The following is a 21298-nucleotide window of genomic DNA, read 5'->3' on the forward strand; positions in this document are numbered from 1 at the left end:
ATGAACTGCCCATGCTTACACATCCCTGAGCTCCCGTGCTTTAGACCAAAATTGATTGATTCATTTAGAGACTGCTGAGAATAAAATGACAACTGCAAATCCTATACGGTGAATAAAGATATTTACAAACATGAATATCTAGGGTAGGTTTAGTTTACACATAAGGAAGAAACTATACCATGAGTATGGCAAGGCACAGGAACAGGTTGTCCAGAAAAGCTGTGGATGCCCCATCCCTGGAGGTGCTTATGGCCAGGTTAGGTGGGGCCCTGGGCAGCCAGAGCTGGTGGGTGGCAACCGGCTCACAGCATGGGGGTGGAATTGGGTGGGCTTTAGGGTCCCCTACAACCTAAGCCATTCTATGATTCTATATTGCCTTTATTTTAGACATAACATCTTTGGTATAACCATGATTGTATACCACAGAATTTTCAATCTGTGTTATACGTAAGAATGAATTCTTCAATACTTATAATTTGTTTTCTTCTGCTGTGGTTTTGTTTTCTTTTTTTTCCCTTGAAGCTGTTTTTTAAGGAAATCTCTTAATACATCATAATGAATAGAATCACACTTTTTCAGGAGTGAAACATTAAACTTTGACTAATGCTTTTTTCCTCCCAAGATGTCCAGTTATTAACCTGTCTGTGTAAAGGTGTCATTTGTAACTGTCCTGTAATATTTTTTGCTACTGTGACAATGGAAAAATTCAAGACTGGATGTAAACACTGAATATTCTATTCCAGTGGGGAAACAGAATTCTTTTTCTCTGTAAAACGAAGGCTTTTTAATGTTTACATTAGAGCAGTACTGTCAGGAGCTTGACACATTCAAGCATTGTATTCAATAAAGGAATTTTATTTATATGAATGTCTTGAGACCCTGCTGCACCTGTCTGAGCTGAGGAGTCTCTCATGACATAAAGGGAAAGTCAACCTTTTTATCAAATCCTTTCTCTTATTAGGTACTTTAACATTTCCCCCTTCACCACTCTTAAATCCAAGCTACTTTATTGCAAAAGGCATGAAGTAAGAGTTCCAAGGATACAATACTCCTGGATTTTCAGTTCTCTTATTTGTGAGAAGAGCTGCCAGTGCCACGTTTGGCATTCTCACTGACAAAAACATCCACGGTGTAACAGTTATCTTTTTAAAAGTTTATATACATTCTATAGATATGCTTAAGCAGAAAATAACAATACAAATGGCTGCTTCATGTGGAGATGACGATGTATTCCTGGAATACAGGTATTCTATATGATAAATTTTATACTACACATTCTTGTATTCTTTCAATGCAGCAAAACCAAGGAGTCAGCAAAGGATGTAAATTGTTTAGATCACCAAATAACAATGAACGAAAAACATGGCAATTCACACAGAGTATCTCTATTAGGAAATGATGAACAAGCAATGTCTTACACAGTACGAACTCTGAAGACTATTCAGTTATACGCACCTTGTTTATCAGCTAACTGGGCAGAAGTGGTATCTATTCAGGAGTTTTACACTGACAACTGCAACAACACTTACCTTTTCTATTTTATTCCTTTACCAAAGAACATGTTCTCTGTTTAATCATAGCCTTGCTACACCTTCTATATATTCAGCTCCATTTGGTTATCATTTTAGAACAAAACCAGCAGAACAAAGTCATGAAAGTGAAGCTACAAAACCACAACAAACTTAGCTTTCCTAAAATGACTGTTTATGATGGTGAGGAATGCAGATCAGTAAAGAACTGATTTACTACCCACTGAAACGTTCAAGATTTCAAAGATATTCCTGTTCCACAAGAACCTCAATTGCTGTGAAACTATTTCATGAGGAAAAAAAATATTTTTTTTAAATAGGAGGCATTACTTTTGGAGCAGACAAAACACAGAAAGTTGAATTTGGCTCTCTCACATCTCAGGTAATCCTCCACACTAAAACATTTTCTACAGTCTTCCTAGTGTATGGATCTGCTTGTGAAAACCAAGATGATGTGGGAAGTACTCCGAACAAAAGTTCTGCAAAGCCTGCATCAACACTGTTTTTGCAAATAAAAATCAACATTTTTTTTCTGTGTAAAATTTTGTACCAGAAAAATGCTGGAATGTCTAGAAAGGGTTTCAGTAAAAGAATCTGAACCAGACTTAGGAAAGTTTGCATAAAGAGCAATGTAGATATACAGCAGCAAAACTCCAGTGTAGGATAAAACACAGCCTGATGAGAGGGGCATAAAACACACCAAGATACTGATTTAGGAGTATTCAGAAAGTGCAGTTAGATCCATGCTTCCAATTTCCCTGCCTTGCCCTTGTCCTTGTGAACTAATGCCTTGTCCATTCTGCATTAGGACTCAGTGTGCTAGTGCCAACAGTTTTGCTCAGACTTCTATTATTTTTACTATGCCAATACTACCTATTGCACATAATGAGTCTCATCATCAGAGTTTCTTGACATTAACAACCAGATCCTCACAGCAAATTCCTTGAGTTAATCCAGATGCTTTTCAAAGGCAGAACAGGGGTAATTTGCACTCTGTGTTGAGCCCTTAAAAGATAGCACTGTCTGGGTAAAAGAAGCTGATTTTGTAATCCAGATGATGGAAAGGTCCTTTTAGAGCTACATGCATTTCCCAAGGTCAGTGCTGCCTGGCTACTGCAGTGCCACAAACTGTGTACTTGTATAGACCTGGGCCACACACCTATCTGTCACTCTATCCATGTCACCCATCCTGAGAAATGGCAAAGGAAAAGGTCTTTTGGCTAAGAAAGAAGGCATACACGAGGGTTTTATCCACACTGATGACCTCTCCCATCTAACTGAGTGCCTCATGAACCTAAGGCACAATGTAAGTCTGACTTTTAGTGACACCAGCCACTCCACTCCACTATGTCCTGTCAGAGACCCAGACTGGGTGCACATGGGATGAGGAAAATATAAACACCACTAGAGGACAAACACACTACAGGAGCAAACATTTCACTTTTCAGGACTTGCACCTATCCAGTTGCAGAATCCCATCACAGTCTTATATTGCATTATTCAAGGTTCTTGCTATTAAGCTACTGCAAAAGAGCCAAGGTATGGCTAGGTTTCCATTTAGAAATCTCTGCTGCAAAGAAGACAGATTTCATTTGGTTGATATCAGGACTGAAAAGGTTGTACAAGTCAATAAGGCATGCAAATGTTACCCCAAAGAAAAATGTGTTTCAACATGACACCTCTGGTTCAGCCTAACTTGCTGGGTTGACAGCATTAGTGAAAAGAAAGAGCTTCTGGCTAATGCAATCACTGACAGTGTCTTAAAAACACTGAATCAAGTTTTAACTACAGCTACAGTCTCTGCCTGCAAAGAGAATTTTTCTTTTATTCAGAATCAGTTCCTTATACTGATGACATACTGCTCTAATACAGATCTCAAAAGAATTTCTGCTTTGTCCTCCACTGCCTATTAGATATTTTAAGAAGTACTGAAAGTTCACCCATGGTTAAAAATTAGTACGTGTCAATCATGAAAAAGGGCTGATGGTGCCACCCTCCTGAAAAGCATATAGCAAAGACAGCTCATTTTCAATAACAACTTCAAGGTCTGCTGAACAGACAGCTGGTTTGCTACTCATTCTGGGATAGTTTATCACAGCAATTATTCTGCTATTTGGAACTTTACTCTGAACTCTACTCATTCAAGGATAGACTGCAGGGTTATGGTGTATCAGTATTATTGTCACTGAAAGCATTGTGCACAACAACCTTTGAGTTAGGCCACTACATGTAACCAGCTAATTTTGGAGACTGAAATGGTATTTCATAGCCAGACTCTAAGCCCTACTATTAAGCATTGCTTTGATCCACAGCTGATAATGGTATGTACATATTCATCATGGTTGGTGAAATCTGACTACTAAAACCAAAGCAAAATGAATGCTAAAACTGACATTATATGTGTAAACAAATAAAGAAATGAGAATTAAACACATTTTTCTTTTTCCCAAGAATTGAGGCAGTAATAAAATCCAGTGTAAAATATAATTCTGTACCTATCACATGACTCTGACATGTACTCCTTGTCATGGTGTCCTCCTCTTCTTCTTGCAGGTTTTCTGTGACTACTTTAGCCTGTACAAAAGTGAGGAACATCTGTGACTGTTTATGTTGCTTCATGACAACTACAGAATGTATTTTCACAAATAAGTCAAAGTATAATTGCAGGGTAACTAATATACTTCAGTATATGGCCTGTCCCATTTCATTAACAATATCAGAATGTTTAACTCCATTCAAAGTCACAACATGAAGCAGTCAAAAAGTACTGTTGGAAAATGAAATTCTTCAAAAAGAAAAGTCCTTTCCTGTTTGTTTTTTTTTTTCCCCTCCTTTATAAACAATTACACTCAGGACTGCCAACCTTGTACTTGTTTTTCTCCAGAAATACCAAGTTTCAGATTCCATGCTAAAAAAAAGGAAAAGCAAACAAATGTGATGTAGAATCTCTCTAATTCAGTTTCCAATCATTTAACTTCGGCATTTCTGTTTTCACATCTGTTTAAAAACCATTTTAACAGCTAAACAGAGAAATAAAATGAAATTAAGAATGCAGTGCACACTAACAACTCTTACATCAAGATCTTTAAATCTTAACGTATGTAGATCAGGTTGAGGGAAGTGATCCTGCCCCTCTACTCTGCTGGTGAGACCTCACCTAGAATACTGTGCCCAGATGTGGCGTTCTCAACACAGGAAAGATGTAGACCTATTAAGAGTGCATCTAGAGGAGACATACAAAAATGATCCAAGGGATGCAACACCTTAGGCTGAGAGAGCTAGGGCTGTTAAGATTTGAGAAGAGAAGGCTCTGGGGAGACTTAATAGTGGCCTTTCAATATCTCAAGGTAAGGGTGGGGTGGAAATTGTTTCAAACTAAAAGAGAGGGATATTTAGATGACAAAATGAAGATTTTTACAATAAGAGAGGTGAGGCACTGGCACAGGTTGCCCAGAGAGGAGGTGGAAAGCCCTGTCCTTGGAGGCATTCAAGGTGAGGCTGGACTAGGCCCTGAGCAACCTGACTGAGCTGTTCATTGCAGGGGAATTGCACTAGATGACCTTTAAGGGTCCCTTCCAATTTGAAGGATTCTATGATTATTCAAGCCCCCTAGATTGTTCTATTCCTCAGCACTCCTATTTAGAAAGCATATATGTGAGGTATCTCCATACAACACTGTGAAAGCCCCTTCTATTACACACCATCAGTGGCCATAATTCAGATCCAGGGACATATTTTTCTGCTGTGGTCTATAAATCAAACAGCAATGAAGATACCTACAGGCTGCGGAGAAGAGGAAAGCCAGCACTGCAGAAAAAAATACTGCCAACATCTCAGAAATCTTAAATTGTTTGTTAATCACTGTCTGCTGTTTTACTCCACTTACAGCAAATTCCTTATAACCTTAAATATGTACTGTAATCCAAAACAGTAGAATTTATCATAATTTGCATGACATAGTTTGATCATTGCACATACTTGTCTGGCTTTCAGAAGTAGCCCTATTGACCCCTTGTGACTAGCCTCAGTAAGACATAGAAAATTCTCTATTTATAAAAGTGCATTCATAATCTCTTAATCCCAAATATTTGATTTCTTCTTAAATGAGGCTCTTTAGGCTATGGAAAAAGAAGAAGAGAATATTTGACATCAAATTATGGATAAAACAGTTTCTCACATGTGCAGACCGTATGGCAGTCTGTGGCTTGCTACTGATGTGACATTTCAGAATATTAGATAGATTTCTGGATGTTTCCCAAACACACTGAATTACAGACATGCTCTGCTATCAAAAGCTGGTGTCTTGATTTTGGTGCCACGCTTCCACTTCACAAAGCAAAGCCCACGGCTTTTCTAAATTACACTGGGCTGTAATAAAATCACAAAGATGAAATGAAGCAGTGCAGCACAAAAATGATTGTATCTCACCTTAAGCTTCAGCCAAGGACATGAAAAAGCATCGAAGAACGTGGAGTATCCTTGGTGTGAGCTAAAGGATTATGTATTTCTGTTGGCTGGCCTTTTGAGCAAAGTGCTTTTTTGATGAACACTAACGGGAAGCGTATCCCTTTGAAGGTGAATGCACAAGACTGCCATTGGTGGAGTATCGTTTTTTCCATAAATTCAGTGGCAGTCAAGCAATAGTGTTCCTTGTATGAACAGAAATCAGAGGTAACTGGTGCATATGTTATGGCATAATAGTGCCCCAAGGCTTTACCTAGTGCATCATAAGCGAAGAAGCTTAATTCTCAAAATAAAACGGGCTTTAAAGGAAAAAATTCCATAAAATTAATGTTAAAAAGATTATGGCCAGGATTTAAAGAAGTATATACATAATGTGCAGTTTCTGCACTGAAACCAATCGCTGAATGCACTTTGCTTTGTTCAAAGAACAGAAGTCCTCTTAGTTTGGGGCTTTTCAGAAGATTCATGTTGTTTTCTCCAAAAGCATTCGTTCTGTGTTTTTACAAGCAACAAAACGCACAATAGGCCATTCTGCCACATGCGACTGCTTTCAGTCACAGCCACCTCCCAGACTTCTGCAATCTGCTTCAAAGGTAGCAGACAACAAAGAATAACTGAAAGTGATCGTAATAAGATGCGTGAACTTTGAATTTACAGGCTTTCTATTGTTTTCCTTGCACAAGCTTCGAGGGAGAGATAAAATGATACCGTGGAGTCTTATGTTGTATCTCTTCCCTAAGTTAGCAGTAAGAACAGTAAGCATCTTTTTATTCTCTTTATTCTAGATGTTTTAGCGTGAGATAATTCTTTCAGGAATTGAATGACACAAAACCAAAACATGAAACTCACAAAGGTGAAGCATACAATGCAACTCAACCTCGAAAAACAATAAGAAATACTTTTCATTCTGAGTGAACAAAAGAGTACATGGTATAGCATAGGTAATGCCTTTTCCATGTGACTAATGTCTCCTTTAAGGCTGAACAGAATAATTAGGATTCCTCCATTGTTTATGTACATTAAGAACAACCTCTGTAGGTCCCTAATAAAATTAAATCTGTCATTTAGGACTATTATTGCTGCATTTAGAAAGATTTCACAAACTGACAAAAAGCACAGCAAATTATTGCAGCATTAGAAAATAACAAGAACGAAATTGTAGAAGCAATGTACAGAGTCTTCATACTTCTGTACATTGAAGATATACCCTAAGCTGTCAGGACCATATTAAATGGGGCATAGTTAAACTGAGTGGCTCTGATAAGGGGCTCTGCTTTGCTATCAAAGTTCTAGATCAGTTGGATTGAATTTCCTGCATATTGCACATTTCCACACTTTCATTCTCTCTTTCCTTTCAGTGACACTACAAGGACAGCCTTAGATATGCTTATAATTTGTGGTTTTATAATGCAGGAGACATCTACATTTTCAAAGAAGAGATGATACCACAATAGTCAGGAAGGAAAAGTTTTCCAAAACATTCATTCTGTGCATGTTCCCCATAAGTTTTAAAAAATGACCTTGTGGACGCTCTTAAGAAAGACATTTGCGTTAAATAAAAAACCACTTGCCTGAAGCTGATACTTCAACCTTAAGCATCCTAAACAGCACAAAAGAGTTGTTCCACTTCCTGTTATGAAGCCCTTTGCAATTTCTTTTATTCTTGAAACACACCCCAAAGAATTTTTATTCAAAGTTCTCTCAAGTGAAATAGTTGCATATGTTGTACTCCCATAATTTGTTTTTACCAGAACAACAAAAATAACAGCTTCAGATTCATCAGATTCACATTCAGGATACATATTTGGCATAAGTTTTCAGACTACTTTGTGGAAATAATGATCATTGCTAAAAATCATCATAATAATATGGTCAAGACAGCTACCAGGAATGAGATAAGAATGTTCAAGAAGTTAAATCACATAAGATCAAATTAAAGCATCTCTGTACTCCTCATGCTCGAACTTTAAAGCATCATTGGAGAGGCCCTTGCTAGGCAAGAAATCCCTCACTAAACTCCATGGTTTATTATTAAACACTTCTCAAAGAAAGACACCCATTCAGTTTGACTTCAGGCTGCAATCCTAGACTGTGTATATACACTTTTCAAGGTACAGAAAAGTCAGACACACATAGAACCTTTCAAGCACCAGCATTAAGCAGCTCACTGAAAATAACATCGTTTTTCCTCTAAATTGCAACGCTCCTACTTGCAGGGTAAACTGAAGAATCAGGTGTAGTTAGTACCTTACTGAAACATAAAATTAGTTGAGGCTTAATACAGAGATATGCCGTGGTACAGAGTCATGAGTCACATGTATGCATTTGCTTCTGAAAGATTCTCTCTTAAGTGACAAATATTCCCAAATGTGGACAAATACTTCAAATTTTCCATATGAGTATTGCAGTTGTTAGGCTTAATACTTCCTGTAACATTCAAAGTAATGTTCAACACTGGCAGGCATGCAATTTTCAGGGAAAGGGGAAGAAAAATGGAAAAAAAAGAAAATGGTCCTATTATTTCACTGTACCACAGTATGATTATACTGTTGCTGTGCATATATCTCCACTGAATTTGAACTGCCAGAAGAAGCAGTAGGATCTTCATACTAGCTCTGTAATCTGGCCTATAGTCAAACTGCCAACTTTTGTATTCACAATTCTCTAGCTACACAAAATCATATATTAACAGTTATTATCCCGTTTGTCTGTACTGGCAATAAGGAACACATCCAGAAGTTAAAAAGAAGGTAATAATGTTTTCATGGACTAAAGCACTTACCAGGGTCTGATTCTGCATTTCCATATCAGCTTTTGTGTTGCTGTTTTTCTTGTGGTTTCCTTGAGAGCTGATAGAGATGCTGTGAAGAGAGGAGCCCTGGGAGCTGCCCTTCGACACACTCCTGTAGGAAACATTATTTGATCCACTTTCTGTCTGCTGAGCTGCTTTCTTATCAACTCTGCAGGTAGAGAGTGATTCCTCTGATAAATTACATTGCCCTTCTTCAATCACTCCACTTTTCCATTCCTTTAATGTTTAAAGTAACCTCTCTGTATCTTTCTGTCTCTAGACCTTTGAGTGATAAATGTTTCTAACTAGCCTTGATCAAATCTGTCACTTGCAATTTTAGGTAGTATATCAATTTAGTCTTTCACATATAATGATTTATTTTATATTTAGGACTGCTGGGGGGCAAATGTGAAAACACGGTATAGCAATTGCTAAGTTTTCCTGTGACTGAAGGTTATGGCAGGTACAAATGTAACTAATTCTGATTAGTTCCCAAACGTATGTTTGCTGGTTACTATTCATGAAAATGGAAGACATTACAATACGTACATAACTATCCTCTATTTTCACATATCACATGCCTACATTCTTGATTTCTGGAATTACCTGTGTTTCTATCAACTTGCCATTCTACAATATCAAAGATCTTTGGTTTGTTCTACAAAGTAACATGAACATAATTATAATCTCATACTTTAAGTTTTATTACCTTAACAATAAAGTCCTGATAGTTTACAAAGTGGTTGTTCCAATGTATTCTTAGTCTAAGGGCAATATACATTCAACTTAGCATCTGAAGATGCCATAAAATTTATAGTGCGCAACAAAACATCCCATACCTGTTTAAAAGCTCTTTCATAAAACTGTCTTTTGGCGAATACGTAGCTGTGGTGCAACCTTTGACTTGTTCACATCCGATCTTGCCAGACGTGTTCCGTGATGGTTTCAAAATTTTAAACTCCATAGCATCACCTAAAAAGTCACTGCTGTCCGTTTTCCTGTTAATTTCATTTTCCACTTCACAGTGTTGTTCAGTTTGCTTTTTCTCTTTTCTCCTCTCTAATTTTGACTGCTTAATTCCAAATCCTGAAACTCTTGGTTCTTTCTTTTCTACTTTTGTTTTAGGAACGTCATGTTTCCTGTTACTCAGTGCTGGCAGCTTACTCTTTCGAAAGCCAAACCAACTAGCTATAGAGGGCCCGGTCTTTTGTTTAGCCTCTACAGTGGGAGATTTGTTTTGTTCCTGACCCTTCTGGACATTTTCTTGGATGCACAACATGACCTTCTCCTCTATCGTAGGTTGTAGAACAGGTGAACTAAAAACATCAGTAACCTGAGAGGCTTCTCCTAACTTTAAAGACATCTGCTGTCTCTGTGATTTTATTGCTTCCAGTTTATGTGGACATTTTATTCCACCCAAGCTATGAAATGATGAAATCTGTTTGGAAGATACAGTAGCTGATGTGTCTAACTCTGATTCTGCTGGCAAAACACTTTTTTTATTTAGAGCTTCGTGTTTTAAATTTTCACTGCTTTTCTCACTCTGGACAGATAGACTGCGTGCATCTTTCACAGAAAATGATTTGTTACCATCATACTTCAAAGTGTTTCGAAACGAGTCTACTTTTGGAGATGATCTGAATGGCAGTCTGCTTGGGCTGCCATGCAGGTTATTGCAATCACTTCCAAGAGAACCTTGTCTAGAGTAAGAATTTTCTGTGTTTTTTGGAGTATTTGGAAGAGTCTCTTGTGTTGCTGCTGACCTAGGAACAGCCTTGATCTGAAGTCCTTCCAAGGCTGAGTTCTGCCTTGTTAGAGAATTTCCTCTGTCAGAAGTGTTTGTAATGATCTGAGTCCGTACTTTCCCAAGACCTTCTGTCACAAGGGCAGCTGGCTTTTCTCCTGTATAAACACTGAAACTCTGACTTCGAGCTTTTGCCCCATTCATGCCCAGAGCTGGTTTCAAGTGCGACTTGTTGCCAGAAGAAAGAGATCTCTTAACTAATTTGCTTTCTACTTCATCTACTCTGTCTACCACCAAGCTGCCATTTTCACATGAACGAGGTGATGCTGTATCCATACTAAGTCTCACAGTAAAATTATCTTTTATTTCAGTATTGGTCTTAGAGTCTTCTAATTCAGCATCCATTACACCTCTGGTGGCTTTACATTCATTTGGCTTGTACTTGCTTGTACTCACATGGCTTTTGGAAGCTGCATTTATACTATCTTTTTCCTGCTTCCCTGGAACAGTAGAGCTCTTTCGAAGAAGTTGAGGAGATTTGACAAATAATTTCAGTCCTACAGGGAGACGGGTTTTCACTCCCTTCTCATTAGAGTTTTGTGTGGCATTTGCAGTGTCACTACCATGAAACAGTGTTGACAATGGAGAATTGTTTACCTGAGATCGCAAGGGCTCACTTGTGCTTGTTGTGTGACACTGAGGAGTTGCAGGGAGAATGTTTGGCATCTTTCGTGGCTGATCAACCCCACTGTCACTGGAAATATCCTTCTTGCTGGAATGTGCTTCTTGTGAAGTTGTTTCCAATGATGGACCCAGAGGAACGGACCTGCCTGTCTGAGAATCTGCGCTCAGAAACTCATGGTTCCTGCGGAGACCCATCTGATTAGTGCTTTTTAGGTAGACTTGCTTTGTGGAAACTTTGGAAAGTCCTTGGCATGCACTATGGGGTTGCTGAGATACACATTTATTTTGCATAATTACTTCAGAATTTTCTTGAAGGTAAGATAACTCAATTTTGGCCCCAGAAGATACATTTTTTGCTTGCATATCATGACTAGATTGATTATGGATGCCAGAGTTTGCAGTTCCTTTTAATGGTGACGGTTTCAGTATATTTTTTGCTGTTTCACCTGGAACAGCTCCTCCTAACTTCACAGCTACAGGAGGTGAATGAGCATAATCAGGCCGAATCAACAAGGACGTTGACCTGCCTGGAGGAAGGGGTGGGGATGGCGACCTGACTTCTACAGTAGCTAAATCATGATTAGAGTCTCTGGTTGGAGGTTCTCCATAGTCAGTAGGCTCTATAAGGTGCTGAGGCAACAGTGGACTCTGACTCTTTGGATACTTTGTCCCACTGCCTCTGCCAAGATGCTTTGAGTTGGGCAGAGGGTGGGCAGGGGGCTTTGGAACCTGGAAGTCAACTTTTGAGTCAAAGTGACGAGGTGGACTTTGTGCCTTTTTGAGTCTTGAAAGCTTTACAGGTGGCAAAGCAGGTGATTTTTCAAGAGTTGCTGGGGTCACTGATGTAGCTACAGGTGCCTCCTCACTTGCTGTCATCTTGTTTTTTTGTGGAGAAAATTTACCTCTGCTGGGTATTTTAGTCAAGATTGGCTTTTGATTGATTCCTGCATGAACAATGGAGCTTGAATTGGTCTTGTACGATACATCATACACTGGTTTCACTAGCTTTTGTCGCGGGGCATTTTGCAGTATTACTCTTCCACAGGGTGAAGATTCACTGCAGGTCGTGGCAACAACTGTATTTTTATTCCCTGTATTATCTTCAAGAGTCTGCTTCTTAGTTTTGTCTTCGGCTACTTCCAAAACAGTGCAGTCTCTAGCATTTGTTCCTGTCTGCAAATTAGCTATTCCCTGAGGTATGAGTTCAGTATATTCTGCACTGGACCTACTTTCTGGTTGGCTGATTGATATCTCATTTCTTGTTACAGTGACAACTCCAGTTTGATGAGAGCTGAATTCAATCGGCTCACCATCCTCAGCATCAAATATTACTGTGATGCACTCCTCAGAAGAAGTCTTTTTTATGACTTTTTGTTGTTTAATGAAATTACATGTCTTTGGCCTAATGTCTGAGTGAGCAGATGTCTGTCGTTCCTCTTTGTCACTAGATATAAACTGAGAATTCTCCGTGACTATGAGCACGTCAGAGTTCTTTGTGTACTTCTCAGTAAAAGGAGTTGCTAATAAATCTGATGGACTTTTCTCATCACTGCTTTCTATATGCAATTCATCCAAGACTTCATTGTCATCAGTATCTGAAAGCTGAAAATTAAGGTCCTTCCAGCCTATATTAGCATGGCTTTGATCTAACTGTAAATCAGGCAGCTTTGTTCTTGTGCACGATTCTACTTCTGCCTGAAATCCACTGACAAAACTAGTCAATTTTTCCGGTCTTTCCTTTGAATTAAAATATGAACTTCTTTCTGGCAAATGTTTCCTATTAGGATCCCAGTGAAAGAGACTGTCAGAAACACTGTGAGTTAATTTGTTACAATAGATTCTGCAGTCTTTGCTCGGTACTTCCTGCAGCAATAATAAAGATGAAGAATCATCATCTGCATCATCATGTGAATCTGAATCATAAGAGAAAGTTTTGTTATGTTCAATGCAAATACTTCCTATTTCCATTGGCTTACAATGAGTCTGCTCATGATGACTGCCACACTTAACTCCAGGGGAATATATTCCTTCATTTGAGTTCATGCAGTCTTTGTAACCCCATTTCGATATTACTGAAGGTGATTCAAGTAATACTTTTTGCTTCTGTAATTTCTTCAGCCCTTCTAGGATATGGTTTTCCTTGATACGAGTTGGAGGTAGATCATCTGCAGGACTAGAGAGGTTGCTTGGGAGTGAAGAACCAATGCTGATTCTTTTATCCCAGCTCACGGATGACTGGCAAAGCAAAATAAAACTTGTGTATTACTCAATTGCTGTTAATAAGAAATGTTAAAATTTTATTAAAGAAATTTAGGAGCACATAGTACATTGCATTTCATTCACTGCTATTAACAGCAAAGTTCCTTTTTTTAATATGGGACTTCGCACTGGTGTGAAGGCCACAGCGGAATTAAAACTTCTAGGAAAAACAATGTGATTGGAAGAATTAAGATAAAGAAGGAAAAGAACAATTTGGATTGTGAAAAACAACAAATGTCAGAATAAATGATGAAACTGTGAGCGAACTGGAGTGATAAGGGAATTGTTAAAAAGAGTTAAAAGGAACGAGAGTGAGAGGGAGGGAGATGGGAGAGAGCTCCTACTGAGTTTTTTGACAAGTGTTTTAGATGTAAAAGAAAAAAGAAAAAAATATTTCTGAAAGTCATCGTAAGCTAATAAATGAAGCATGTTAATTTGATTTACCCTTTTGCTGCATGTCTTCCCATCATTCCAAGTGTAGGAGGAACCACTGGAATATTCACTGCAAGCACTTGAAAGGGAAAGTTCACTGCTACTGCAGCTGCTCCGGGGATATAGGCGGCTAGGACCTGTCACATTTAATTGACTGTGGCATTTCAAGACAGGTATAGTGGATTTCACATTCTGTTGGCATTCCTAAAACATGAGAAGAAACAAAAATATCTTATGTCTGGAAAAAGATCATTTAATTTCCGCCTGATTAAGAAGGACAAAGATGAGCCAAGTAAGCTACTTACACCTTCCTATTAGGCTATTAGTGTCTGGTGAATTTAAGGCAGAGAACTAAATTAAAAATTGCTAATATTTTCATTTGTCAGGGGAAAAAGCCATAAAAGCCAAGATCCTCCACGTTTTCTTTTTTATTCTTGAGCCAGTATTCTGCTCTTTCTTTGCTAAAGACTATTGAGTCTGCTTGAATTATGCTTCGTATATAAGCAGCATGCTCCAGTAAGATACAGAAAACAAAGTTATAAGAATACAAGTACATCTTGACAACTGCATTATAGCCCTAGAATGTAACAGATGAGGCTGTATACCCTGGACAAGGTAAATTAATTTAGTATCCCAACCAGAATGTCCACTGAGAATGGAATCTCTCCATTACAGTCTAATTTTGGTTTCCTATCTAGTTCAAAGCTTTGTCTAAGAAACTGTCTGACGTAGGACAATCCATCTTTGTGTCACTTGCAGACAGCTGAAGCCTCTTGCTTATGCAATTTATTGACACTTTATGGCTGCCTTTAGTACTTGTGTAGTTATCGCCCTGCTCCAAATGCAATTTCAGCTGACTGTGACTAAGTGCCAGCTTTGAGGAAGAGAGTAATGAAGAGCAGATAGCACTTTAGGTAAAATATTAAACCTCTGTAGGAGTATCTAGGATGCCTTTAATTTGTTTTCAAACTAATACTCTTGTGCGTAACAGTGTTAGATCTTCTTTAATGTTAAGTGCCTGCACCATTCTGTTAGGCAATTCTCTGGTTTCCTTCCCAAATCAGACATCTTTTTAATTACCAGTAACAAAAGACAGAATGGCACAACGCTATTTTTTACAAAACTTTGCCTTGAATTTCATTAAGTCAAAACACGACCGTGCAGCCTCAAAGAATATTTACTGATTTCTGCATAAGGACATAGAGCCAATTCATTTTGCTGAGATTAAAATTTTACCTTCATAGGAAAGATGAAGTCCACAAAACAATTACTAAAACTGTATGTGCAGTAGACATGCAGCTGCTTCCTGCAAATCTCTGGAAAAATGTACAGTTTGTAGGCAGTTCTCATGCACTAAGATTTTTGTTGTACTTTTGCTAATTTCTTCATTAATTTCCCCACAAACTTATATTTATTATTACTAGGGTTGAACCTTTTTGGAGTTAAATGGGAGAGAGCAGAATTTTTACTGCGAAGGAGTTCATCAGTACAGCTATTCATTGCTCAGCTGACATAATAATGTTCTGGTTTTGACAAACATAACTACAGGGCAAGTCATTACTCTCTGTCACAGGCAAAACCTATGAATGGGAAAATCATTTAGAGGTAGCAAGAGCACATTTCACCTCTGGGAGTTATTGGTACATGTCCTCCTAGGAAGTCAAATGGATTCAGGAGGAATAGCCTTTAAATCTGTTGGCTCTGGGAGAAACATGCTTCAGCATCAGAGGCAGGACGATGCCTTTGGTTTTAGTTTGGAAACAGATATTCTTGCTTTGTGGAGACAAATTATTTCTGACATTGTGATTCCCACGGGAGACCCTCTCATCCGCTGCCACATCTATGATGGTGTCATGCCTGGTAAGGCTGACTGTATAGAGTTCAATGGCAACACGTGCTTGCTCTGGCTATTTCAGATGTGGCAATGGAAAAACCCACCATGTCGAAGTATTGCCCTTTCTACTATGCCACGTCCCAGTCAGCACAGTGAAGCACAGTGAAGGATGTCTGTAAAATCCTTCCCTTTAGGAATACTTTGTGAGAGAAAAGAGGAGATTGCAGCATACTGAAGAGTTCGCCTTCCCTTCCTATTACCTTCAGCTAGCCTGCAGGCCTTGCCATCCCTTTGCTTTGTTTTCCTTGCACCAAAAGAAAAGAAAGGTATTTGCTCCTGTAGTTTTAACAGTGTGAAAAGCAGACATCTGAGCAAAGCAAAAGAACTGTTCATCACTGAAATTATCTTCAGTGTTGGAGAGATGAGAAAATGTGCAAAAATGTCACACAGTTAGAGATTCTGAAGTTGGATATCCACCTCACCTCTGGAGTACACTAAGACTACCATAAAAGCACTGAAATCTTCTCCGGCAATTTGCCTGTATTCTCTAAACTCTCTTAGAAAGTACTTTAAATTGTGTGTTTATGATGTATTAATTAAATACATTTAACTTGCACATGGGTTTATTAACTGACACGGTGAAATTTTAATTTTTTTTAATTATGACTTTAAAATCATTACTTTTAACAAAATTAGTGTACAAAGGTCTGAATATAATATTACAATTTAAATTCATAATTTTTGCCAGACATCACAGAGAACTCAAAGAATCAGACTACAAAAGAAACAAAACTACATACTTAGAAAATCCTAACCTGAAGGCTTAATTACATGTTATGCAAAGGGTTGTTAGCATTTTTGTGAACCTTTGAAACAATGCCTTTTCATTATAATACGTACTACAAAGGAGATTACATTTTTGTTGACATTTACTATACTTCCAAGATCAAAGGCACAGACAGGTTCAACGTTCTGTTCTTGTCTTTATTCCTCTCTTTCTTCGTGTGCTTTTGTTTTCTAAGCTACTTTTCTCTTTGACAATGAAACATGAAAGCCACACTGGCTAACATTTTGCCAAATAAGCACAAAGCTAAACCCATCAGAAAAAAAAATGCAGAGCCCATGAATTTTTAAAAGTTCATACATAATATATCATAAAAGTGGATGAATAATACTGTGTATGGGCTTTAATAAAAAGCTCCTTGACCATTTCTCACAGATTCTGAGATGTAATCAATACCCAGAAAGGTATCTTGGGGACATTACTAAGATTTATGCTTTTTTGCACAGAGTGACACTATCTGCTTACTGTATCAACGGAGTATACAATATTGAATTTCAGAGAACAGAAGGAAGAAGAAGTATTGTTATCTGCCTCAACTCAGAGATCAGCTTTATGCTTCATCCCTGACATCAGACTTCTAAGGAGAAAAGGAGGGGTCCAAACATGGGATACAAGGACAGCACAGAAACTCACGTGAATCTGAGCGTCAGCAGGTCGTGATTGCATCAGGCTTCTGTTCCTTTCTCCTTCTGACAGCAACTCTCCAGATGAGAGGTCTAAGATGCGGGAATGGAGTTTCTGCAGTGGGGGTAGAAGGGAATATGTGAAGCATAAGCATATGTCAAGTATGCAGCAGATCAGCATTTTTAGAATTCCAAACTCTGCTGTTAAATTTCAAGGGAAATAAAGACCCCGAGGTAAAAGAAGATTTGTTCTAATTCAAAATGTTGCTGCTCGTGCTTGTTTTGTCCAGGACTTCCTGTGTGAAGAACAGGTCATTCTTCATCTAAAACAAACTGTACTTTTTCTCCTAGTCTCTGCTTTGTAACTTACTGTTATTTAATACACAACAATGACAAATGAACAGGAGCCTCACCCCTATCCATAGAGTTTGACAGGTTTCAGGGAAAAAGCATAAAAACGAACTACAAAATTAACATTTATAAATCAATCAACATGTTAATGTTGTTTTATTTACAAGCTGCTACACTGTGAGTGAATGATTGCAAAAGTGACCCTATTTTTTAACAGCATTGATCTGCTGAAGGCCTCCCTTGCACACATTTTAACTCAAAGTCATTAATGTCATCTGTTAGGAACAATTAATGTGAATAGAAAATAATTGCATCAGGGAATGAGGGACTCAGAGGATTTTGTGCATTAATATTCACATGCTGTTCGATTATATACACAGTTCTTTCCTTCAGTTTTGCTTGAAAGGACGACTAAGCTGGTGCCACTTCCTCCACATTCACCTGTATTGTAATTACTAAGGCTTTCAGTATGCATTAAGCCTGATTTGTTTTAATTGCAATTTCAATAGAATCCATGATTTATGTGAATGTCTCAGCCAATGGCTTAAAAAAAAAAAATCTGCAGTCTTGTCAGTCATTGGACCAACATATCATATAACATAACAGGCAGTATAAATCTTATTCACAGTCCATTGGAAACAATGAAAAAGGACTTTATGAGAAAAAAAAAAGACTCTCAAACGTAAGGAATTTGGATCAGGTTCTGGAAATTTTCCCATTAATTCCTCAAATCTACAATCTTGGAGAGCCCATCTACCATCTCCAGAGAACCAGAGAGCTCCACGTGGAGGAGCAAGCAGCGCAACCACTGCTGTGGCACTTTGATGGGGGTCCTGGCAAATGATATAGACTCTGGAGGAGACTTGTTGAGACTGAATGCATGGGATCACCCTTCCCACTTCAAAAACTTGGTAAAAGAGGGAAAAAGAATCTGTAATCACTGAGGTCCATTCCTACTGTGAAGCAGTAGTAGTGCTGAAGCAGTTCTTTGCAGTCACGCAATATATCTCATACCCAGGTACTCCTCTAATCTACACAACTCACTAATTAGTAATCTGGGAGTCATTTCTCAAGAGCTACATATTCATCCAGATCCTATGCAGTGACTCTTTGGGAGATACTATGCTGCTGCAGAAAGATTATGGCAAATAGTTTCAGTGATCAATGCTCTGTAGAATCATATTTTGTCCAACATGTTGTTGAGTAGATTAAAATGCTACGAGCACTCAGTATCCAATATACATTTTATTATAAATATGAACTACATCCAGGTTATGTGTTTTTTTTAACACCAGTGGTGCATATCCCCTCATTTTTCAGCGCGTACCCTTTAAAATGTTATTACTAGAGTTACTGTCAGCTGTTTGCTCAAGATTTAAGCTCCAGGTAAAATGCTTTTCCAAGCACACAGATTTACTGACTTAGTACATGTGCTTGGCAATAATTCCAAGAGAACCACAAGAAAATTCCACTGTTTTCAGCAACAGGAGAAACTGATGTTAGGAACAAATGTACTTGCTCTTAGCAGAGGAATTACTTTCTCCAATGTAACCAGTTACAAGACTTTTGCTTCCAGAGATTTTTAGTGTGAATTACTATAGCTGGATCTGTTAGAGCTGATGATAAGGGGCATCTGAGATGGATGAACAATTATACTTGAACATTTATTTTCCCAGAAATATGCTAGAAATGGTGCTATAGGAGTTTTAAAGCAATAAAATTGCCCGCTTATTTTTCCAGCAAAGCAATTTAAATACTTCATTATTTAAATGGAAGCATGAATGCATCTTAGTAAGGGAAACAAAATACACCCCACAACGTCATCCAAGGGGACTTAGTGCACTGCTGTTATTGTCCATATCAGCCCAAAAAACAGGCCAGTCCACCTGGATGTAACACCTTTGAGCAGGCAGAAAATCCAAAGAATTCTGGCCAGAGAGAGCTGGCTGGTGAGGAGACACAGCCCAGCAGAGCATGCTGCTAACAGCCTGGAGCTACTGCTCTGAAGATGTGTAATGTGATTATATTTCTGCATCAATGAAAGATCATCACACTGGAAATATTCCCCCCACACTTATGCAAAGACACCAACAGACACAAGGCCAGCATGAGGACTATCATTAGCAAACAGCACGGCAAAGTTAGAGATCATTAATTAAATACAGTCACACGGCACTGAAGCAAGTCATCCAATTACAAAAGAAAACGATAAGAAAATTGTTTTTCTTTCACTTTTTTTTCTTCTTCCTTCTCCATTTTCTAATTCAGAAATGGTGAAAAGTCTGCTAAATGAATCTCATTAATGGTCCAGTTAAAATCAAGTAACAAACCGTGCTAAGTACATATCCTGATTGTGATTTCTTCTCAGATAAGCAAAATATATTGGTTTATGGCTATTTCAGATGACGGCCACATAACCACACCAAGGATTTACTGCTGCCTTGACAATGGTACAATATTAAAATCTGTGTTGATGCTATCAGGATGCAGCGCCACAAAAGGCAGACCACAGCACAGGCTGACTTTCACAGAAAACACCACATCAGTTTAAATAAATACTTAAATTCGAAATGTAAACACTGCAACTATAAATCCAAGTCATCCACTCCATCTGTAGTGCACTGAAGGCTGGCAGCCCATGTAGCAAGGGGAAACAGCCACAGCCCCTCTGAGAACAGACACCAGCATGGAAGCGAATGAGGTGTGGGATGGTCCAGCTCACCAGGGGCTGACTAAAAGCTGACAGGGACGTGACTCAGCAGGACCCACTTCTCTAGGGAAGACCATGTGAGCAGAGAGGCCTCCTGAGGCCAGAAGCCCATGGTACTTCCCAGGCTGTATTGCCACAGGCTTCCTTCTGGCTTTGCTTGTGCTTTTAGCTGAGATGGGGCGACACGGCTCAAAGTTGAGATTAACTCCCGTAACCCACATAAAAACAAAACAAAACAAAAGAACAAATTTAGGTGGAAACCCATTACACCAAGTGCAATAGGAAATACAATTATCTGTCAGGCAGATAACTGATCCAGCAGAGGCCTGACCTGCCCCCCCAGCAACATTCTTATTAAGGCTCTCTAGGAAGATAAAAGTGGACTGCTGCTTCCTTGCACACAGCAGCACTACTGACAGATTCCACAGTGCATCCTGACTGCCTCTGTGCAGCACATCTATCCGTTCCCATCTCCTGCTTGAAACCCCTAATGGCCTTCAAGCACCGCCAGAACAATTTCCAACGAATTACGCCAAACTGTATATGACTCTCCAATATTGGATGAGTTAATTGCTATTAAATCAATTGGCTTTGCTTTTCTCACATGAGCCAAAGTCCATCATTCACAAGAAAGAAACTCTCAAGGCTCCCAGAGAGACATTTTTATCCGGGTGTAACAGCCTGTAAATGTTTGTTGGGTACACGTCACCTTCTCCTTATATGCTGTTCTCTGGGGCAGCACCAACTTGACAAATGACGCTCTGGGCTTTTCTCCCATATAGCCTAACTACTGCAATTGGATTGGCAGGGAATACCTTTTCTGTAGCCCTCATTTGTAATCGTTCTCTACACAAAGAACCCACAGGCAGCAACACAGCAGCTCTGATCCTAGCCTCACTGTACTAAATGAGCAAGGCTTAGTAACTCTACCAAAAACATGCAAAAAATTTGCAATGCAAATTGTGCTGATACGATGATCCCTTCATAGGTGTGACAGGAACAAAAGCTCTTACTAGTTGACTTTGTCCACTGT

The 21298-nt window shown here is 38.7% G+C and overlaps 1 protein-coding gene across 2 annotated transcripts in view; it reads right to left on the reverse strand.

Annotated features, from left to right (window-relative positions):
• Positions 1 to 21298, reverse strand: part of NCKAP5 (NCK associated protein 5) — a 332220-nt gene that overhangs the window by 40295 nt on the left and 270627 nt on the right. For both annotated transcript variants that reach the window (XM_065750319.1, XM_065750320.1), the window contains 5 exons: positions 17215 to 17319; positions 13916 to 14107; positions 9624 to 13447; positions 8776 to 8953; positions 4025 to 4103 (listed from right to left, as the gene is read on the reverse strand). In XM_065750319.1, the coding sequence (XP_065606391.1) occupies positions 4025 to 4103; positions 8776 to 8953; positions 9624 to 13447; positions 13916 to 14107; positions 17215 to 17319 (4378 nt within the window). The remainder of the gene's footprint in view (positions 1 to 4024; positions 4104 to 8775; positions 8954 to 9623; positions 13448 to 13915; positions 14108 to 17214; positions 17320 to 21298) is intronic.

This window comes from Cyrtonyx montezumae, unplaced genomic scaffold (assembly GCF_038088225.1).
Source record: "Cyrtonyx montezumae isolate F1298 unplaced genomic scaffold, pur_monq_1.0 scaffold_7, whole genome shotgun sequence".
Taxonomy (NCBI): domain Eukaryota; kingdom Metazoa; phylum Chordata; class Aves; order Galliformes; family Odontophoridae; genus Cyrtonyx; species Cyrtonyx montezumae.